Here is a 22,292-nt window from a genome sequence, read left to right as displayed (position 1 = left end):
TGAGATTATAAATAAAAAGCAACATGCAAAAAGAAATTGCACAAGAAGATAAGAATGTATCTTTTTCTCTGTTTAAAAAGGGAAAAGAAATTTTTTATTATATTTTAATATTTCGATAAATTGAAAAATACACAGATAAAAAATTTACATTTTGGATATCTTTCGCAAGTGAATGATCTGAAAAAAAATGTGCGCACGAGATGCCCGGAAGAAAAATCGAAGCGCACGAACGGCGAAGATAGCTCCGTTATAACGCATATAGCATAGCACCTTCACTCCGTATAGTCGTAACAGATAGTATAGTCGAGAGGCAGTCTTTGGTATACTACGTTGTGCTGCTGACCCAAATGAATCCTGGCTGCCAGTCAGTCCCGCTCCGGGCTTCTTCGCGGCAATATTGGTCCGCTCGGACGTATTCTCGATCGTGTTCAAATATTAAATACCGTTGCATTAATTGTTAATTTTTTTTTTTAATACACAGAAATCAAAACACACGAGTGTTAAAATTCTTTTTTTGCAAATATGGTACTTTTTCATTCTCATCTCTCCTTTCATCATCGTATCTAGCTACAAAGTGATTATTTATTATTGAAAATAAAAACCAACAGTAGTGTTAATTATTAATAATTTAACTCTGTTTAATCAATAAGTTAGATTTAAACATTTTAATTTTTCAAGTTTAATCGTGCACTGAATATTTTTTTTTTTCAGCCGATTGATCGGTTGGACCAGAAATCGACGAAAACAAATTTCTCGTGACTGGTGTATCGTGCGTGTTAAAACGGTGCCCCTTCATCCGCGAGTGAAGGTACTCCGGGTTTACGACTACAGCTGCCACTCGTCAAAGTTAAAGGCACGGAAACACGCGAGTTGATCTGAAAATATACATCGTGGATAGTGGATCAAGAAGAAGGAGTGGCATTTTCGTTCACGATGTAAGAGAGCTGATGCCAGAACGAAGAATTCGCTGGATATCATCGGGAGGATCCAGACGTCTGTCTGGAGCACGCGCATTCTGCAGGCTCATCCTAGCGATGCGACATTCCACGCTGGTTCCGCGTAATCATTGACAATTGGCAGTAAGCAAATTGAAAACAAATAGTAGACAGCGAATAGTAATAGAGAAAGTATGAAAGTCTGACCGACTAAAATTGCCTTATAATCCATACATTCCAGCTACACAAATACAAATCGTGCAGAATTATTATCACATTTACGTATTATTTTTATGTATTTACGTCTCGCTGAATAATTTGTATTTATATTTTTATTTTTACATAATTAGAGATTGTTTAGCAACAAACATCCTGCGAGGCTCGATAGCTCTTTAGTTTTAATTTGAATTACAAATTATGTAGATTATATCATTATTCGACATTCTAATATTTATATTTTTTGTCAAATTACACTTCCGGTGCCACACGATAAGAAAGAGATCGTTCGGATACAATTTAATTTGTTCGGTTTGATTTCTAATTTTTAACTATTTGACTTGGACCTGGCGGAACGTCAAGGACGTGTCTTCCTCGCGTCCTTGCGTCGGCTTATGGACGGTGCATTAATTCGCTCAATGAGCGTAACAATGTAAATGCAGTCCTCAATCAGATAGACCGTCCAAGATCGCTGCTACGCTGAAGTACCGCAATTTCACGGTAATATCCGCTCCACCTTCGCGAAATATTATATCTGCGATTGTTATACGGATTTTGAATATGTAGCGCGTGCATTTCTACACGCGGCAGATGCGCAATTTTATGAGCACGTAATCCGGAATTTGCATCGGCATCCAACCTGCGTAACGTGGACTTGTTTCCTTGCATCACGCGCGTACGCGGCTTCGCATAATTTACGTCTCACGAGTTAAACAGGAGTTCGTTAAACATCGAATCTCTAATCAGCCGCGTCATTAGCGGCGTCAATAGCGAACGCGTAATCATCTCGCAAACGGAACGAAGAATAACTGTACGCGGGAGAATAATAACAGAGTACGTTTGCATTCTTCGTGCCTGTTCCTCATATTGTAAAATAATCAACTCGTAACGCTATATCGAGCATCGGCAACGGAACCCTTCACAATCCGTATAAAACCCGTTCCAAAGAGGCTTTGGCCTCGAAACCGCACGGATGACTTGACCGGGTTGGGTTTAGGAATTTGGCACGTGCCGAGTGTAGTAGAAATATTTCTTCCACGCAAACGGAATTGACAAAGAAAGAAGAAGAAAATAGTGAAATATAAATTAAAAAAGCAGTATCAAAAAGCTTTATCCAAAAATAAAACATTTCTAAATTTATTAAAGAAAAAACAGAAGAGAGAAATTATTAAAATCTGTGACAATCGATATATCTTCATACTATTTTTAAATTTATAAGTTTATTTAGAAGCTTATTTATAAATTTATTTATAAGTTTACTTATAAATAATATAAAAATATCGATTGCCATAGACTTCAATACTTCCTTCTATTTTTTCTTTAATAAATTTAGAAATGTTTTATATTTAGACAAGGTTTGTGAGGCTGCCTTTTTTTTTAGTAGTCACTGCAAACAATTTTATTTTTTAATCGCAGAAAATGTATTTTACGCGCAATCATATGTTTAAAACAAATTTTTGATCTTATTCTAGTGAATGTACACACCTAATCATGGTGAGCGAGACAGATCGACGGTGTTAGTTACTTTCTCAAAGCACGGTCGTATTCGTAACCTACTTTGAACGTAGCGATGCAGTAACCGGGCGCAAACAGCAGACGTTCGTGCCAAGATTGGAATTAGAAAGATTTGAATCATCTCAGCTATATACAGGCTCCTACATCTTCTTTGCATTTTGTTGTCCTACAAATTGATTAAGAAACTGACAAAATTCGTTTTGTAAAATTAATTTTCTAATTTTCCATTTCAAGAATTAATCTGAGAACATGTCATCCGAAATAAATAGAGAAACATTTTTAATAGAGAGAATTAATGTTTATTAAACTATTAAATTTTTTAAAACAGCCGTTAAAGAATATAAATAGCATTTTACGTAAAGTATATATTATTACTCTTGAAAAAAGTCACATTGTCAGTGAAAAAGTTTTGAATTACTCAAGCATTCATCTAGAAAGTCAAAACAAATACAAAAATACCTACGAAAACTCGTTTCCTTGCGTTAAGTGGAGTTTCTAATCTCTGGGTGAAATAAAATATTTTGCAGAAGGATTTATCTTCTGATATGCTTGTCTTTCTTGCTTACTCGAAGGGTGGTCTCGACATTTCGTTAGACAACCGTGAAACATAATCCCAAGGTAGAGGTCGTCAGGCATCCGCCAGCATTCTTTTAGAATCAGTTCTTAAGAATGAGTGAGAGAGACAGAGAGAGAGATAGAGAGAGATCAAGTGAGAAGCAAACTATAATAGAGAAAGGAAGAGACATGAGAGTAGTAGGTAGTAGGTGGTCTATCGTAAAAGTTTCACATGACCGAGTTAGAGCTCGAATCTACCGACGACAATGACTACGATAAGAGGGATCATTTTCACGTGGGCGCCGCGTTGTACGTACGTCGCACGTCCCAGTACGTTTTAATTGAACGAAGGCCATAATCATAAACGTAATTTCGTCGTTCATCCATTTCGCGTAATACACACACACGCTCACACATGAGCACGACGATCATCGCCATTTGTGCGCACTCGTGCTATTGCGAGCATTGAAATCACGGCGTTCACCTCTCTTCCGCATCAAACATGCTCGACTACCCCAAGAGACATTGATCTAATCTTTGAAAATTTGCTGGCATTTTAAAGATAGATTTTTGTTTGAAAATTTTCAAATAAAATTAACAAATTTTCCCAAAAGAACTTGGTACCTTTGAATATTCTTAAATGTGTATATTAAGATTTTTAGAAGTTAAATTTTAATGTAATAAAATTATAAGCAGGAAAATAGACGCTGATTAAAAGACGAATAGAAATGAACGCGTTTAGTTAAGGTTGCTTAATCAATTGTATAGAAAGTAATATTTAAGCTATATTATTCAGTAAGAGGTATTAAAATTGCGATAGCAATAATAAAGGTACAATGGTATTCAGAAAACTCTTCGCTTTTATTTATGTACAATATTTTAATTGAATTATTTGAGGCAACTTCCACACACACACAACAATAGCTATTTTATATAAATGGAAAGTTATCTTGTGCGCTCGCGTCTATTATACGCTTCGACTATTTAATCAATCGGTTTCTAAACCTACCAGACTTTCGTCAGTTTCATTCCCTATTTATTTGTCACCGACATGACGCTTGGATAAATACATAGATAAAAAATGGTTATGCTAGTCGTAACCACGATCTATAGCTAGTTTATTCGTAATACACTGTCCCACATCCGCACAATGCATCCAACAGTAAATATTATTGCGCTATCTTTCCTCTCTCTTTCGGAGTTTAAAGAATTTTTAATTATTTTAATTGTAATGATAATATGTTATAATAATATAAGTTATAATATATTATGCAATATTCTAGCAAAAAATTTAATTTTGCATATCGTAACAATTTATATAAAGTAATAATAAGCCCTTAAACTAAATTGAATATCAAGTTCTAGTCTTTACATGGAAAAAATGATTTTATTGAAATATTTAAAAATCTAGATAGATATATATATATACAGATCTAAAAATAATTTTATTGGACCATAAAAATAATTATTTGAGAAACTCAAAGTGGTCAGATATCCAATGATGAGCAGTGCTACAAAATATTTTAGCTTACTAGTAACATTTTAACATGCAGTTTAAATGTCCTTATACATAATTATTTTTATATACGCGAAATTATTTTCATATGCGTATCCAGCTAATTTTTTACATATTTCATCAAAAATGTCCTTTTCGTGTACATTATAAAATCTCGTTAGAAGTTAAATGTTCGAAAAAACATGGGTAAATGGTTTTCAGTCTGCATTTGTGTAACAGTGAATTCTGAACCGTGCAGGAGCTTCTCCGGGATCATTCTTCTCTGCGGCGATGTTATCAAAGAAACAGGTCCGATACTTCGGCTTCACCGAAACAAGGTCTGGCGCCGATCAGCAAAATAGCAGCATCCCCCTTGACGATTCAGGTTCACCTCCACAAGTTGTTTTTCTGACCTTGATCGCGCTTCTGCACCTCTCGACATTCCAATCTAATCGAGGAGATACACCTCTTGCTGACAAGTCAGACCTTGTAAACCTATACCCATATATGCGTGGAATGCATTCCGATGGACACACCTTGATGCATAATATTCACCTTTAACCCTACTACGTAGAACATACAAAACCGTCAAATAAACTCGAGCATTTCATACCTAATAAATTATATTTTTCATGGAAAGTATGAATTTTATAAAACTTTTTGTGAGTACATTTATAAAACCACATAGAAATTGTTACAAAAGTTGCAAATTATACTGAGATTGCTAAGATAAAACTTAAATACAGCATATATAAAATATAATTTAAACGGTTTTTTAATAAAATTTATATATAATTTATTTATTACAATTATTATTATCAAATTGTAAATATAATTATAATTATAGTTATTAAATCTATATGTATAAATAAATTTATTATTTTATAAAATCTATATTAGAATTTTATGTGAAATATGAAATTTCTGTCAAAAAAATTGCATCATTTACATATAAAATAGGTAAACTTTCAAAAAAATCCATTATTATTATTTTAGTCACATAATTGTATTGTTTACGTATAAATAATCCTTATTCTTCACAACTGCAGTTTCATCCAATTAATTCGGTATAATTTTATTTCTCATATAAATAATGCAAATTCAAACTTCTCTAAGAGTCTATTTTATACCGTTTGAAATTAAATCGTCATTTGCCTCCGTTAAAGATACAATACAAAGGAGACACTTTAAAAGCAGTACGGATTGCGGAAGTAGAATCGACTTCCTACTAATGCACCAAACGTGTCTCACTCACAGAGGAATTTCAGCCTAGCTGAATAACGGTTACAGCAAGCAAATCGCGTAAACCATCCTCGACTCATGTTTCTAATTTTACCGTATGTTTAAAGAACGAATAATCAGGTCGACTTTTATGGTGGCTCGTACTGGTATTGTATAACAACTCAGTGTCGACAGATTCTTCGCGTAATTCGTCACGTCTTCTTTCGCAAAGTGTCGTTGGCAAAACTTTAATGCAAAATTTCCTCTCAGAATAGCCCACATCTTTCGTGTAAAAGTATAGTAACGAACAAGGACGAATCAATTATACAAGCTGAGTATAATAGTGTGATGCGAGATTGTCGGTCCAGTTTCCTCATTGGCGACATTGTTATCACTCGCGGGAAAATTAACCCGATTTCTTCTACTTGCGCAACCGGTTTAATATAGCGATAGCCATGATTCTATTCCAATATACTAGTGGCATGAAATTAATAAAATATAATATATATCTTAGAATATTATATTTATTTACAATTAGTAAAAAAAAATAGAAATAAAATTTTTGCTAAATAAAATGTCCAGAAACTTTAATTTTTTAAACAGTTGTTTAAAATTGAAAATATGTTCTTATAAAGTATTTAAGTTATTAAATATTTAAAAGTAACAATTTCTCATTGTTTATTTAAATTTACATTTTTTGCTTTTCTAGAATTTTAATTCTGAAATATAGATAAATCTCTGCTTCAAATATTTCTCTTTTTCTCTCGATTTATACATATACATATGTATATAAAATTTAATTTTTGTTAAGATTATTTCGAAAACTTTCATATCAAGTTTAAACTAGATTGATTACGAAACATTGCGGATGATAATTACTGTCTGCCGTGTCTGAAAATTATTCGCCGCTTGAAATTCAAATACTGAAGTTTATTAGACGGAGAGGAAGAATATTTTTCCATTAAAATTTTAGATTATTTTTATAAGATAGTTAAGGCTACTGTCGATTATCCAATTTGTTAGAGAAAAATACACGCTCATGCTTATCGAGCAAAAAAATTTATGTGTCAGCCAAGCGGAAACTGTTTATTCATGTTTGCACGTGAAAGTGCGCGTACCACATTGTAAAAAGGAAAAAGAAGGATACGCGACTCACAAGCATTCGGAAATATGTTGGAGAGGATCAAAGATACATATCATATTTACTATTCCTTAAGCAGAAAATTCGATGCGTTTTTGATAAGCGTTCGCGTGAAAGTACAATTACCCACTCACTATATTTGCCAATGTTTTACGGCAAACTAATGGCATTTCCTCATATGGATGTAAAATTGTAGTGAAAAATCAGAAATAAGAAGCTTTTTATGATCATGATAATATAATACGCTGGACAATCAATTTTTATTACTATTTTTATTACGTTATTTCTAACACCATTTACAATGTAATAAATTTTTGTCATGATAATCATAAGACGGTAATTATTTGCGGTGTGAAAAGGACTTCGATGCAACGTTCGATCGTCTGGAAGATGCCGCGAAAAATGAATGTGCCGTTACGCGATCGGATGTGTCTTCCTCTTCCTATGTCCGCATCTCACGAGTGACTCCGGTAACGGGAAAGGGCCCGACGTCGAAGACACACGTTGGGACATTCCTCGCGATTCAGACGGAGAGGAAATTCGCTACTGAGCACGCGGGCACGAGAGTCGACTTGAACGATAAATTAGACCGCGACGCTGGCACTGTGCGGAATAGAAAGTTGCCTCGGCGGTGCAGTGTGAGAAGCGTCGAGCAAAGAGAGATGGTAAACGTGCTCTGACTTTGTACAAAAAAAGAAGAAATAAGGAAAAGAGTGGAGAAACAGATTTATCATACCTGACCATAAAAAAATAATCAAGCAAACATTTACATGTTTTCCTAAAAATCTTAAAGTGTAACAATTAAATAATAGCAGTCTTTTAATTAATTAAAAGTCACAATCGTGATAAAAACTTTGAATCAAATATATCATAGTTATTTTTATTTTTTCTTAAAATAATATATTGTATTATAGTAATATCTCTCTTTATACGATCTCGTGAAAATATCAGCTCCACATAAAACAAATACCAGTAGATAGGAGAAAAGGAGAGAGTCACTGAGGAATGAGGATAGGGAAAGGAGATACGTCGTGTGAAAATGTCGCATCCCCTCCGCGCCATCCTTCGTGACATTTGTACACCCTGTTGCCTTCACCATCGCGTTAATAATTTAACTGTAACCAACACTGTCGTTGATTAACAATAATTCGCCTCTCTTCCACGTGCGGGAATATAATTCGACACGGCGCGTTAATTGCCACGACTCAGGCTTTCATCGAGATTAGGATATTACTACTCTCACCGGGAATAGTCCCGCCTCATTCCACGGTGGAGGACGAACGCGGGAGAAATTCCAGACGAATCGTTCTGTCTCCATTGGTCGCACATATAACAATACTTGCTGTGGAAACGCTTATACTTGAATAGCATAATAGATATTATCGTTCAAAAAGGAGCGTCGAGAAATTTAATGCAATGATAATTAAATTTAATACAATGACAGATTTATTTGTGTGTCACTACCACAAAATCGTGTGGGATACAATTACTCATGAGGTTACGGTATAATTAATCATTAAGTGAATAAATGTTGACAGCCTTTATTCTTCCTTCGCAGAGATGCGAAGCGAGGTGGGCGAATGGCTGGCTACGTGCGTAGGCTCGCCAATATGCATCCTGCTGCTGTCATGGTCCCTATTGATCTACCAGAATCAATCCTCATCCACGAAAAGAAAAATCGACGTGCTGACAGTCGCGATTCTTTCTCAAAGTCTCACACATCAATTAGGGTTACTGCTGTACGCGATTCTCACGTTGATCCGTCCAGCGAATCATTTTGGAGGTAACTATACAGTTGTCTTACAAATACTGTTTTTCAAATAAAAATATTTCAAATACATGCCAGTCCTGACTATAATTGTATTCGAATAAATCGAATAAAATGCAATAACGTATCATTTTTCTTAATTTAAAAGTGGTACAACTAAAAAATGTTTAATTTTCGAATTATCATAAATAATTTAAGTAAACGTTACTCTATCAATTATTTCAAAAATTAATTTGACTTCATAAAAAATCGTCAGAATTTTTCATTTTTACTTAAACTCAATTTTTATTAAATAAGAGTTTTAACATTTCAGTTAAAAAACTATTTGGTAATGTAATAGAGATCTCGAAAGGGTTTTGGTATTTTAATTTAGTCACAATTTCTGTACAATACCATTACGAGGTCATTATCCTCTTTGGAATTTATGGACGCGCCAACCAATTCCCAACGATTATATCATGTAAATTAATTCAACGGAATAGATTGGCCCGGAGCCCAAAAAATATTCATTTCAATTGAGCCGCGCGACTCTTTAAATTGCGAGACTCTTTAAACAATGATTCTTTGTCGCAGAGTTATGCTCAACGTTAGTGTGGGTCCTGAACTCGTCGAGTATCCTCCAGGAACTGACCTTGACGTCGATCGCGGTGTTCGCGGCGATCAGCAGTCGCGACGATGTCATCAATCTCACGAAGAATCATCTCAAATACCATTTGGTGAGCCTGAGCGTCATCAGCGCCTGCATTGGTGTCACCGGTGTCCTCAACTTCGAGCCGGAGGTCTGCGTCTTTCTGGCCCACGAGATCTCCCATAAATATGGAGTCTTCGTCAACTCCCTCAGGGGTCTGTTGGCCCTCACGTCTCTTTTCGGCGTGTTGATTGCGATCTTTAAAAACCTTTGTCGTCCACCGACTTCCGAACTGCTCAAGTCGGTTTCCGATCTGTCCGAGGCGAGCTCGAAGAACTCCTCAGGAGCATTCGAGTGTCACCCACAACATTGGGATCCCTCAAGCGGATCGTGCACCAGTGGTTCAACGAACAGCAGAGCGTGTTTAAGAAAGAAGAAGGTGCAGGTGGACGAGACCAGCGGCAGATCTACCGTTTACAGCATACTCTTTGTCTGCTACGTCTTCGAGCATTTACCCATCCTGGTAATTATATCTTTAATTCTTACTTGTTACATTTATTTACTTACTTATTATTCTTCTTCATTGTTTTATTAAACTTTAATTAAATATTATTTTAATTTTTGTTATTATATCTTTATTTTTTATGAGATTTATAATGGATCTAACAAACAATCGTAACATATCGTAACGTATAGGATTGATTATCGCACTATTTAATTGAAAATAGATTAAACATGATTAATGTAATCTAGCACGCCTCTTTGAATAAACATATCCTGTTATTAACTGAATACGTTCAAAAAAATAAGAGTCAAAAAATTAGAGAGTCAACTATTATACAAAATGTCACGAAATTCTTTTCTCATATTTATTCTTTAACAAATTACTTGTTCAATAATACATAATATTCATAATTTCCAATTTGAAGTTTATTAATTCTGAGAGATTTTTATTAAAGAAAATTTTACTATAAACTTGTTAATGATTAGAAAGAGACACCCTATATATAAACGGCAAAACAGTCACTTGTTTTTTTTCTACAAGTTGAAAGTTAATACGAAACAGGAAACTCGTTTGCGGAAAATCGTTTTGATCGTTAGCATAATCTTGTTACGTTAAAAGTATTTTACTGTAAAATCCATTTCTAATTTATGTAAAAGTGTAAGAACCTAATGCTATCGAGATTAACGTGCTTTTCCATATCGTTGATTTAATTAATTATTACTTTCGAATTGAAACTCTAACTCTAACGAACCGGTAACGCTAATTGTTGGCTCACAGTTAAGATATATCAAAGATATCTAGAAAGGACATATGATTTATTAAATCACGTTCATGGCTAGGCTAGTCCGTATACGTTTTTTTTATCTTGACACTGAAACCATTTTTTGCACGATCATCTCGATTGTATAAAAGCTGCATTTCGCAATATCCTCGAAATTGCGCGTGCCAAGTCGACCGTTGCAATGTTACATAGTTAAAAGTAGCCGACCTAATTTATGGCACGCCCTCGATTATGCTTCTAAATAGCGAAAAATATAGGATATTCTGTAAGTTTTTTAAACTGCAGCCTATCATTTACATGATATGCAATAAATTTCAAGCAACGTAGAATTATTTATTAGTCACACCGTGTGCTTAATGTTCAAGGAAACTTTAAATCCTTTCTCCTCTTATAGAAACAATTTAGATTCTTTTGTGATAAGGAAAAAATAATAAGGTTCAGATCAGAAAATAAATGTAATTAGAAAATTCTGTTACATCCGAAATATCACATTGCTGCATTAAATAAAAAAGTGACACATCTCAAAATTAGGGATTTTTTAATAGACAGATATTTTTACAATTCTAAATTGAAAGTATTAAGATACTGTATATGCAATTTCTATAATTTCACTTCTCTCCATGTTATACTTTCAACTGTATGTATAATGTATTCTTTAAAACTATGTCATGTATTTTCAAAATTTAAACACTGCAATCCTAGTATAGTATAAATTTCATCCCTTACCAGAATTGTCAGTTTCTCTTTTATTATCTCAAAAATGCTAATTTTTTGCTTGTATCAATTTTTCTATTGACGTACTACACATGTAATAATCTAATAAGTATAGACTGCGCATTTCTATCAAGTTGTCATTATTGATTCAGAAAGAGAGAGGTATAGCTTGATCTTTCTCTCTTTCTTTCTGTCTCTCTAAAATATCGACTACAAGAGAGATGCTGATAGAGTTGACGAGAAATGCTGATTCATTTCTTTTTAACGATACTTTTTAACCATGCCAAGATCAAGGAATGCGCAGTCTATGTATATCTATTACGTTTATGCAACGTAGCGATATATCTCCGAACAAAATCACTAATTTTTTTGTTTGCTGTGAGACGTATTGTTATAATTAGTCACGTCCCTGAAAATTTCATCGTATCTCACAACAGATCCGATACGGTGGTTGGTTGAATTGTCTGATCGCCGTCACACCAATTACATCTATACAATTACATCACACAGTCGAGAGGATTTTCATGCAAGCGAACTCGAGCCGGACATGAACTTCACTTGCGTGTGTCATCCGGAAGCGGGACTTTTCGGTCGTAAATGCCGCTGCTCGAGAAAGTAGTCGGGAGAAACAAAGGGGATCTAAGGTGGAAAAAGGGTCGGACTCGATACATAAAGCGAAATTCGAAAGCGCGATCTTAATTCGGACAGCGACCTTAATCGGCGAATCAAATTAAGAATTCACGCGGTGGCGTCGACGTTCCGCAAAAGTCGTCCCGCGGAGAAACTCCCATGACCTTCCTCATTAATATTAATGATCACTGCTATTACATGCGTGACGCATACTATTTATATCGTATAGGAACAACGCGCGGCCAATTAGGCTAACGTCAGGTGGGCGTATACGCGATCTCGCCGTAGAGAATGGCAGAACGAATCGTTAAAAAATGGTTCTTATATATTTCAAACGTCACAGTACGCAAAATGCGAAGTGAAACTCACGGTGAATTATTCTCTTGTCGCTCACCATCTCGTATTAACGAGCGATATTTTATGAATCACCGTTTTTATTGCTGATGCCGGTGTATCCAGGCAATATTACGAAATGAGACGATTCGTTGCTCGATATACGTAAACCTGTGTCCAAGATTCGCGTGTATTAGTTCGTTGAAAAATAATGGTCGGTGCACCGTTCGTCGAAATAAACACCGTTCTCTGCTTACATACGTGCAAACAGCGTGACGGCCGTTACACTCGCGTTTTTGTCTAACGACTAAACTAAATCACTGATGTAAATTTTAATTACAGGCTCGAACAAAAATATATATATTCCAAAAATCGATGAAATCAACGAGTTTCTATATTTTTTCGTCATGTACAGTTATTTTAATGTGCAAATAATCCACATTTAATAATATGTGGAAAATTGATCAATATATGAATAACACAAATAAAGAAATAACGGCCTTCGATCAAAATAAATCTTTTTCGCAACAAATTCTTTATAATAGTTTAAAATGCTCATTAATATCAATATTATGAATATAAATATTAAAATGTTTGTCAATTTAATAATATCATTTTTAGACCGCGTATGTGAGACACAACCGATAAATAAGAGCCCTATACGGTCGAAGTTAGATCTTAAAATGCTTTAAATAATTCAATCTTGAATCACTAAATATGATATATATATGTATTGTACTTGACATATATATCACAATCGTAGTCCAACGAACTGTGCACCGAAATATTTCCAAACTAAACACAATTAAACCACTGTAATAATTTCGCGAATTACAATTAAATTCTAATAATTTCGACGCTCAATCAGGCATCATATTTCAAAGATATTAATATGCTGAAAAACTGTAATTAAACTTATTGCCAAAAATATTACCTCGGCCGGGAGTCGAATCCGGATCTCTTGTATTCCATACGAGCCATTAGACCACCGAGGCCAATTTTGTCAATTTAATTTGTAACATTATGTACTCCTTTCAATTTAGGTCTTTCAAAATCAGCAAATAATTAGCACACAATGAAAATTTCGCATAAAATATTCATGCAAAAGTACATTGAAAAAAGAATCTGATTGCATTTACTGGTTCTAGTTGAAAATGGACAAATCAGAATTTTCTAACTTTATGATTTTATATTTAAATTTTTCAAAAATTTAATATTTTGAAAACATCCCTAACATCTATTAATTTTAAGAAAATGTTTCACTCCATAAATTAGAAATTGAGCCAATATAAAAAAAACACATGTCCCTTAGATTTTCGTGTTTAACATATTTCAAAGAGAATCGAATCGGTTCCGGATAGTTGTAACAGGTTGCTTATTAGTGTATCAGTAAGCACCAAGATTCGCTTTGACTGAATAAGGCCTTTATCTTTTTGTTTTGTAAATTAATTTACATTTATCTCAAAATTTGCCGTTCTTGAAAAATTTCGAATCGATTTCGAACAGTTTCTCGCAATTAAGCAATTGTTATCGGAGCTTCGATCGATCCGAACGCATTTTTAACAAACGCAATGAGCATGTTCGTGGGCGTTACTCTTGCGTTTACCAACGGCAATTAAAGTAAAACGTCAATGCATGAGATCAGCGTGAGTTGCTACGGCTAACGTCAGCACTGAAGAAACTCACAGATTGATCAAACAGAGAACAAGATGCAAAACATTATGTAGTTCTTTTAAGATGTGAGAGAAGAAAAGCAAGGCATGACGCTGTGCTCCGTTTGTTGTGTCAATCGAAACAATGTACTCGAGATAATAGATAAATATGCGATTAAGCGGAATATTAGTTCAAATTAAAATTAAAAAAATTTAAACAAAAAATAACGAAATGGAATATTTTATTAAAACAATTATTGAAATACGAAAAATGCCGATATAATCTTGTATCAATTTTACATTGCAAAATAATACAAAATAAAAAATTTAATTTTTCTCTATCATTTCACGCATTTTAAAATCTACTAAAATGCTAATTTTGTAACGTAAGTACAAGACATAATTTTGCAAAAAATATTTTTACACGCATATATTACACTAAAAGAATTAATTAAAAGAAGTGCAATATAACAGAAAATTTATGATTGTGGCAATCATCGCACCAACCGGAGCGATACACGTTCGGGAGAAAGAGACGGGATCGAGAATTGCGCGTGTACTTTATACACTGCACTAATACACGCGCATATAGTGCCGCTCTATTCTCTAATTAAGGTACAACTAGTTTCGATTTCATACCTCGGACTAGACCGGCCGTTACTCACGTAACCAGCAGCGGTACTACCGCACGTTATACCGTTCGTGATAAAATATACGCTATATACAGTGGAAGGCAAAAATGTATCAACTGAAAGGAAGGCCTTGCTACTCGTTAATTAACGGTAACTTGATTACCGTGATTAAAAATTTACATAAAGTAGCAGTAATAAGTGAAGACAAATAAAAGTATTTACACGAATGAATTACCTTGAAAAAGAAACACCTCCAAACTTGTAAAAATACATTTTATTTTCGCACAGAGTCATATATATTCCGGAAATCCTCGTACTTATATAAAGATAATATTAAAAAGAAGCCGATTTTTGCCCTAAAAGCTGTAAAGTCCAGTGCCACAACTCACGGTTAACTCTTAACCGAGGTTCAACTTATTCTAGAATTAGAAAGAGATGAGAAACAAGTTGAACCTCGGTTAAGAGTTAATCGTGAGTTGTGGAACTGGGCCTAAGTAAAAGAAGTAGTGTTTTTTTTTACCTCCTAGATATGATAAAGTTATTAAAAAGTTCATGGAAGTTGATGAATATCGCAAAAATTAAGCAAGAATATTGAAATTTGAATAAATACACCATATTTGGTGTTATTCAGTTACATAATTTTCGAAGTATTTCCCAAACGCTACGAACTTTTTAATAATTTTATCACATATCCAGATCAAAATCTACAAAAACACTGTTCCTTTTATTTACATCTTTTTTAATAGAAATCGGTCTTCCCTTTTCATCCTCCTTTATAATTACACAAATTTAAGATTTATGTAACAAATAAAATATTTTTTAACCTATTAGCATCAAACAAAATTAAATGAATTCCTAATTAAGGTTAATTTTTTGTTTGAGTGAACATATAAGATCTTAATCAATTTCTTAAAATTTCTATTAAAGTAAATTCTATGGTTACAAGTTGTAAAACAGTAGATTTCAATTTTACAACAAAGAATCTCATTTATCTCGTGCTGTTTGCACAAGAATTTAGTCAGCAGGATTATCTACCATCGCTCGCTTATCTTTAAATGACATTGTAGTAATCAACGAAATAGTGCGATTCACATAGATACAACATGCGTGTTCAGTGCACGTAAAATTGCGTACATGCTCGCACCACATCACATCGCATTGCACCGTGTGTGATGCGCGTACTTTTGAAAGCGCGACCGCGGAGTTTTCACCGCGAATTCTTGCGCGAATCCGCGGTTAAAAACGAAAGTTTTTTTTTCGCAGTACCTCCGTAAGAGGCCCGCTCGCATATTTCTAACTTATGTCTTCCTATAATCTGCGAGGTACGATCCTTTTTCTCTTATGACGTTAGATATCGCGTGCACGACATCCAGACGCACGTTGAACAATTAGCTGCGTGTAATTGACCCAATCTGAACGTTCAACGTATATGGTAGATTCCTCACGGCGAAAGCTGGACCCAATTTCTGAATATAGAATCTTCTTGACACGATTTCTGGTGAAATTTATTAGCGCGAAGAAAAACCCGCCGTGGTCTAGAATGCCTAGATTGCATTATGTTGCATTAGGCGCAACAGATTGCAGGGATACCGTTTTCTATACATTCAACAATAATGATCACATTCGATTAATGACTATCGCGCTTATAAGTGTTATTACAAAAATACTCCAAGTAATCGATTAATATATTATATACTTATTATAACAGTAATCATTACGTTGTGTGCCTATTACATTATATTATATATGTATATTACAGATATGATTATATATCCTGTTGCAAAATTTATGAAAGTACTTATATAAATTGTATAATATTATTTTAAAACATGATATAAATGTTTAAATTAATTAACCACGATTTCCTAGATCATCTCGATTAGGCCGAGCCTTCTAAAGAACTTCTGCACACCGCAAAATCTGGCGACGTGGTTGCCACTGGTGAAGGATACTCTGCTTCCGGTTTTTCTGGCTCTCTTCGATAAGATGTTTTGCCGATACGTGGCCAAGGTGTACACAAAGCAGGATCATGCAAGGAGACTGTCGCATGGTGCGTTTTTTTTTTCTAAATAGAGAAATTCTTTGTTTCGTAACAGAGACACTACGTGATTTCCATTCTTTCGTTAAGCAAAAACTGACCTGTCCACTGTGCGTGGGAAAGTTAAGACTCCTACCTTGTAATAATCGTAATACCTGCCTGCACAGCAGCGATATTCCGCGCGACAACCACCAATTTTTCGTTAACGACACGCGTTTGAGTAATTCGTCGTATTTTCATTTTGCAACATACGTAACTATTTGCAGAGTTTCACGTGTACTCCCACGATTTACAGCCATTACAAGAGTTTTTCATTAAATTGCTCAGTTTTTGCATTCTATACATTTTCATTTTAGATATAACGATCATGTAACGCTTCCAAGGTGAAAAGCGATCATTTTTATCATTGAAAGTAATGGAAAAAATTTTTACTTTTCACGTTTCCACTTTAGAAAAAAGGTTACATAATTACGCCTTCTAGTTTAAGATATTATTACACAATTTTATAATACAATTATTAGATATACATAAACATATTTATAAGACAACGATTATAGATGTAACAATAAGTGAATATAACGATCATTCATTCACTATTGATTTTATAATTTATAATCCATTGTATTAATTTTTATAATATTGTTGACAGTATGTGTTCTTATACTTTATCGACTGACTTCATATTTTCAACCGATTTTATTAACATTGGATTAATTGCGACTGCTAGACATAGCATATGTGAAGGTTAACGAATGAAATTACAAGAGAGGAATTAATTATAATTTTAGCGATAATACATGAAGAATCACGACTACCTTCTAACAAATTTTTATATCAGCGTAACTATGAATTTAAAATTGTAACTGTTACCGAAACTTAATTTTTGCTTTCCACTTTAAATATTGTAGATACTGAGGATGGCCTGATAAAAAGGTCGAAACGTTTGTTTAATATTCAATAATTCATAATTTGGTTCGTAGCCCTTATTGTTATTTTATGTTTATTTATTATTATTGAGGCATTATAATACTATTTTTATTTACATAATTACTATTCGAATCTAATTAATGTGAGATATCAAAAGTAAAATCTAAATGTATCGTCAAACGAACCTCGGTATTACTGCTTTTGAATTAATGTTTGGAAGAAGTAAAAAATTTAACCTTTATTTTCTCAAAAATAAATACCATCTTAGATAAAGTGTTGCACTTATTTCAATCAGAGAAAAACACTCTTACGTCATAGTACTTAAAGCGAAATTTGTCTATGTAATGAAATTTCTCTGGGATTTCTCTTTCAGGCGGTATAGATGGTAAATTTCGACACTTCGAACAAGATACCGAGTACAAGCTGCAGTTGAACCTCAATCATGGGCTGAAGTTCCCTCTGACTAACGGAAGCCTCTACGGACGGTTGCACAGCCATCAGAACAGAGGTGAGTGAGCGAGAACGGATGTCAGTGAGATTTAACGATGCGAAAATATTTTGATCGCTTGATAGTTCTCTCTCCCGGCCTATATTGTTAATTGCGACGTTTCGTGCGGCTTTGTTAATGCACCCATCGAACGCTCGGCACGATCACGTTAGAAAGTCCGAGACGAAACCATCTCTCGCGATCGTCTCTGTTCCACCATCACTACCAACGCTACCAGATATATCAAACATTACAGATCACTGTAACGTGAAAAGCCGAATGTTTCGATATTCCCGAAAGCGACTTTCACAAATCGCGACTGTCTCTTTTCTATTACCTTAACATTCGATAAGTCAAATTTAAGTCAATTCGATGATAATTTCAAAACCGCAATTAAGAAAATAAATTATTAAATTTTCTAGTAGAAATGTTTATAATTACTTATTGTAATAATCAGTCTTATGTTCGCGTTTTTATATAAGAATGGTTTTGCTGAAGTATCTAAAATGTTAACTAGATACAAATCGCAAAATAATTAGGACGTTCGAATTGATTACTAGAATGTCAAAATTTTTTACAGCATTACTCAGCTTGAGATTCTTACATAATTCTAATTTTGATCTAACAAAATTATTTTCGGATTTGTATCTAGCTAAATTTTTAAATACATCAAAATCATTTTCTTTCGTGCAGCGAAAATGAAATATATTTACAATTAATTTACGATTGTTAATTTATAATTGTTAGATTTTCTAATATAATTGTTTAAATCATTTCAATAATTGTTCTTATGTTTTACAGCAAAAACTGGCACGATTACTATGGGAATTCAGCAACATTATCCCAAAACGCAACCTATGAATGAAGACGGCAGCTATGCATCTCTGCCAGCAGAACTATCGTCCTTCACGAGTTCGACCTTTGAACCGCGTCAGGATAAAATTCCCGAATCGCCGAAAAAGAATCCAGTGGAACAACCACCGTCGGGATACGGCAGACGACCGAGACCAAACGAGAATTTGCACGAATTGGCTGGTAATCGCAGGAAGATCGGCAGCACTGATGTCTTCGGGCAGAACATGGAGAACCTAGTACAACTGGAGGATTCTGCGAATAATCGAAAAATGAAGAATCTGGACGAGATTCACGAAGAACCATCCAGGCGACACGCTCGGAGCGTCCTCGGTCTGGAGAAGCTAATTCTCGGGCTGGAAAATAACCTTCAAGAGCAGCATTATTCTAGAAACGTTCTACGCAGGAATCAAAGCTTCGACCATACCAGGTGCCACTTACTTGTCGATTCGCCGATTGCTCTCGCGTATCTTTTAGCGTACCTTCACTTTTACCTGTGCCATTAAACCACCGTCACGATACACGGCAAGTGTATAACTGGAAAGTGTGAGACGTGAAGTTTCCTATAAATTATTCAAAATGTATATTTTGACGTACATCATACGTGCAGGATGACCTACATTTGTCTCAACTTTTCTTTTTCACAACCTTTTAATATAAATTAAATTGCGATACATTTTTAGATACATTTATTAATGTGTTATATTTTTAGAATATATATATTATTAATGTTCATAAGTTTCATAACTTATGAACATTATATAATATTTCAATTTATAATATATCTCTATCAAAATATCTAAGTATATTTTTCATAAATTATTGTAAAGTCAATGTAAAATAATGCCCTTTTTCTTTGACATATAGATATCATCGACCTATGCTCGACTCAAGAACTTATAATTTAAAAAAAGACGATCTTTCGAGAGAGAATCTTCATTTAAATCTCCATAGACGAGACAGTCACTGCGACGGATATGATAGCTCCGATGATGAGAGTTGCGATTTGGAGAACGGCGACTTCGACACAATGAGCTCCTGCAGGAGCAGGAGCAGAAGCTGTTGTTCCGTTACCACGGTCGCCAATGATGACTTTGAATATTTTCAACGTAAGGGAACCAAGGTAATTGTATACAATTAAATTTCGCCGTCTTTCTATAAATTTTTAACAAATATTTTGAAATTTATCCTAAAGTAAATTACAATAAATTAATTAAGTTCAATATTATTACAAATGTCTCATTTTTGTTCGTAATTAGACATAATTCTACATTTTATATTGTCTTAATTTCGTGGTGAGAATAAAATTGTTATAATTCTTTGTACAATTTTTCAGAACTTTTATATAAACTTTAAAATTTTTCAGAATTTCTGTAATAATTTTATAACATTTTAAAAAATTTCTCAGATTTTTTTATACAAATTGGAATATCTTTCAAAAATAAGTTTAATTTTATAGAAATCTAAGAGGCCTATTCTCTACAGAATAAGCTCCTAAATCTTTTCTAGAATATTTTTAAGATTTTTCATCCTTTTTATAAGAAAATACTGAAAAAAAACAAAATCTAGACAAAATTAAGATATTATTTTTAAATCTTTGTTTAACATGTTTATTTAGAATTTAAAATATGACAAAATCTTAAAAGTATTATGAAAATTTTTTCATCAGGATGATAATCAATAAATTCAATATTTATCGATAGCGGTTAAAATGATCGGTTTTCTCGAGTTTAATGTTAAACGCAAGAGGATGCAAGGCGTGCCAGAGGCACTTTCACGATACAAGAAAATGCATCGTCCTAGTAGAAAAATATTCGCCGCTGACGGAACGTTTCGTCGGCCTTTCCGCGGCGTTAAAGGCGCACACGCTTACGTAATCCCGCATCGTGAGAACGTTCTGTTTTACAGGTGGAGTTGCTGCCCTCGAAGCGAACCGGCGAGGTAAAGGTCAGCATGCGATCTTTCACGCCGCGTATCATAGAGAACGGTACGGAGGATCGGGAGGACAAGAAGTGCGGTAGCAATACGAAGCTGTCCGACACGAAGCCTAGCATACAGTCCTATCATCTGAAAACTAAAAGGATCGCGCCTGGCTATTCGATGAACGACCTAGATAAACTGACCGCTAATAGAAAATTGCCGAATCTCTCGATGGAGAATCTGAAGACCATCCTAAAAAACTCCGACGTGAGTTACCTCGACAATGGCGACATATGCAAACACGACATTGGCGGCTCGGTACCGGACTTCAAAAAGATCTTCGTCACCGAGTTTATATAAAATCTGTCACAACATTATATAAAGACTGCATCGTTTGTCCTTGTGATGTTAGCAGCGACATGTCAACAGATGTAAATGATTTACTTTGTGAGATCTATAGTCTATTATAGATACTGGAGCGAACCTTCCTCTGTACTAAACTATAGAAAACTGCAACGGATAGAGAAAAGAAAGGCATAAATACTTGCCTTTCTGACTCTTTCTTACTTATGCACTGAAAAAAATTGTTTATTCGACTGCATTAATTTAGTTCTCATCTTTATTTCCTTCGTTAGAAAATGTATGTATTAAGTAAAATCTAATTTGTTTGACTTAAATACATACATTCTTCTTCGAAAGGAATAAAAATTAACTAAAATAATTTAGTCAGGTGAATTTATTTTTCAGTGTGGTAGTGAAAGATTTTAAGTTAATCGGCAAATCCCTGACAAAGAAAACTGTACAATCTTTGGCTCAGAGTGTCATTGTTTAAGAATTGGAACATTCTCACTCCTCGATGGCTCATTCCAGTATATTATAGGGCTCACTGACTTTGTACAGCCGAGAAATATTATTCTTCTTGGCACGAACGTTAAAACGTATGTATAAAAATTATTGGGAATTCTTTCATTTTTTGAAAGATTATGTTGATAATGGAATTGAGAAGAAGTACGTAAATTAGAACATTAAGGTGATAATCTTAACAGAAAAAATGATTGACATAAATATCCCTCTGTCAATCAAGTTAGACTTTGAAGGCACGGTCGAATTTTTTAATTTTGTGAATTTTGGTAAACTCTGTAAAAAAATGAGTAAAAAGATATAATATAAAATACTTATGACAAAATACCTTATTATGATAGTAAAAACTCATTAAAATTTTCTCAAGTTAAGGATTTTTTCAGATTTTTATATCGGAACAATATAAAAATCTGCACTGAACCTCAAAGACTCAGGTTGCTGACGAAAGATGCAAAATTCCTGGTCGAGGGATATCTATAACTAGCG

The 22,292-nt window shown here is 34.1% G+C and overlaps 1 protein-coding gene across 1 annotated transcript; it reads left to right on the top strand.

Moving 5' to 3' along the window:
- The first annotated feature begins 712 nt into the window (after positions 1-712).
- LOC108722484 (uncharacterized) lies at positions 713-21,530 on the top strand. Its single transcript, XM_018447633.1, has 8 exons — positions 713-1,079; positions 8,637-8,861; positions 9,420-9,997; positions 16,591-16,771; positions 18,060-18,194; positions 18,975-19,455; positions 19,893-20,148; positions 20,934-21,530. Exons 2-8 carry the CDS (start codon positions 8,639-8,641, stop codon positions 21,303-21,305), a joined length of 2,226 nt encoding a protein of 741 aa, XP_018303135.1. The 5' UTR covers positions 713-1,079; positions 8,637-8,638; the 3' UTR covers positions 21,306-21,530.
- Positions 21,531-22,292: the final 762 nt, after the last annotated feature.

The sequence above is a fragment of the Mycetomoellerius zeteki genome, unplaced genomic scaffold (genome assembly GCF_001594055.1).
Source record: "Mycetomoellerius zeteki isolate Tzet28-1 unplaced genomic scaffold, Tzet1.0 scaffold204, whole genome shotgun sequence".
NCBI lineage: Eukaryota > Metazoa > Arthropoda > Insecta > Hymenoptera > Formicidae > Mycetomoellerius > Mycetomoellerius zeteki.
The sequence above is the reverse complement of the archived record's forward strand: the minus strand, read 5'-3'. Positions and strand labels throughout refer to the sequence as shown.

What these genes read in the sequence shown, in the direction of transcription:
- LOC108722484 (XM_018447633.1), top strand. Translation starts at nt 8,639, where the DNA reads ATGCGAAGCGAGGTGGGCGAATGGCTGGCTACGTGCGTAGGCTCGCCA. An exon ending in TCCAGCGAATCATTTTGGAG is followed by an intron (nt 8,862 to 9,419) that starts GTAACTATACAG and finishes TCTTTGTCGCAG; the next exon opens with AGTTATGCTCAACGTTAGTG. An exon ending in TGCAAGGAGACTGTCGCATG is followed by an intron (nt 16,772 to 18,059) that starts GTGCGTTTTTTT and finishes TTTCTCTTTCAG; the next exon opens with GCGGTATAGATGGTAAATTT.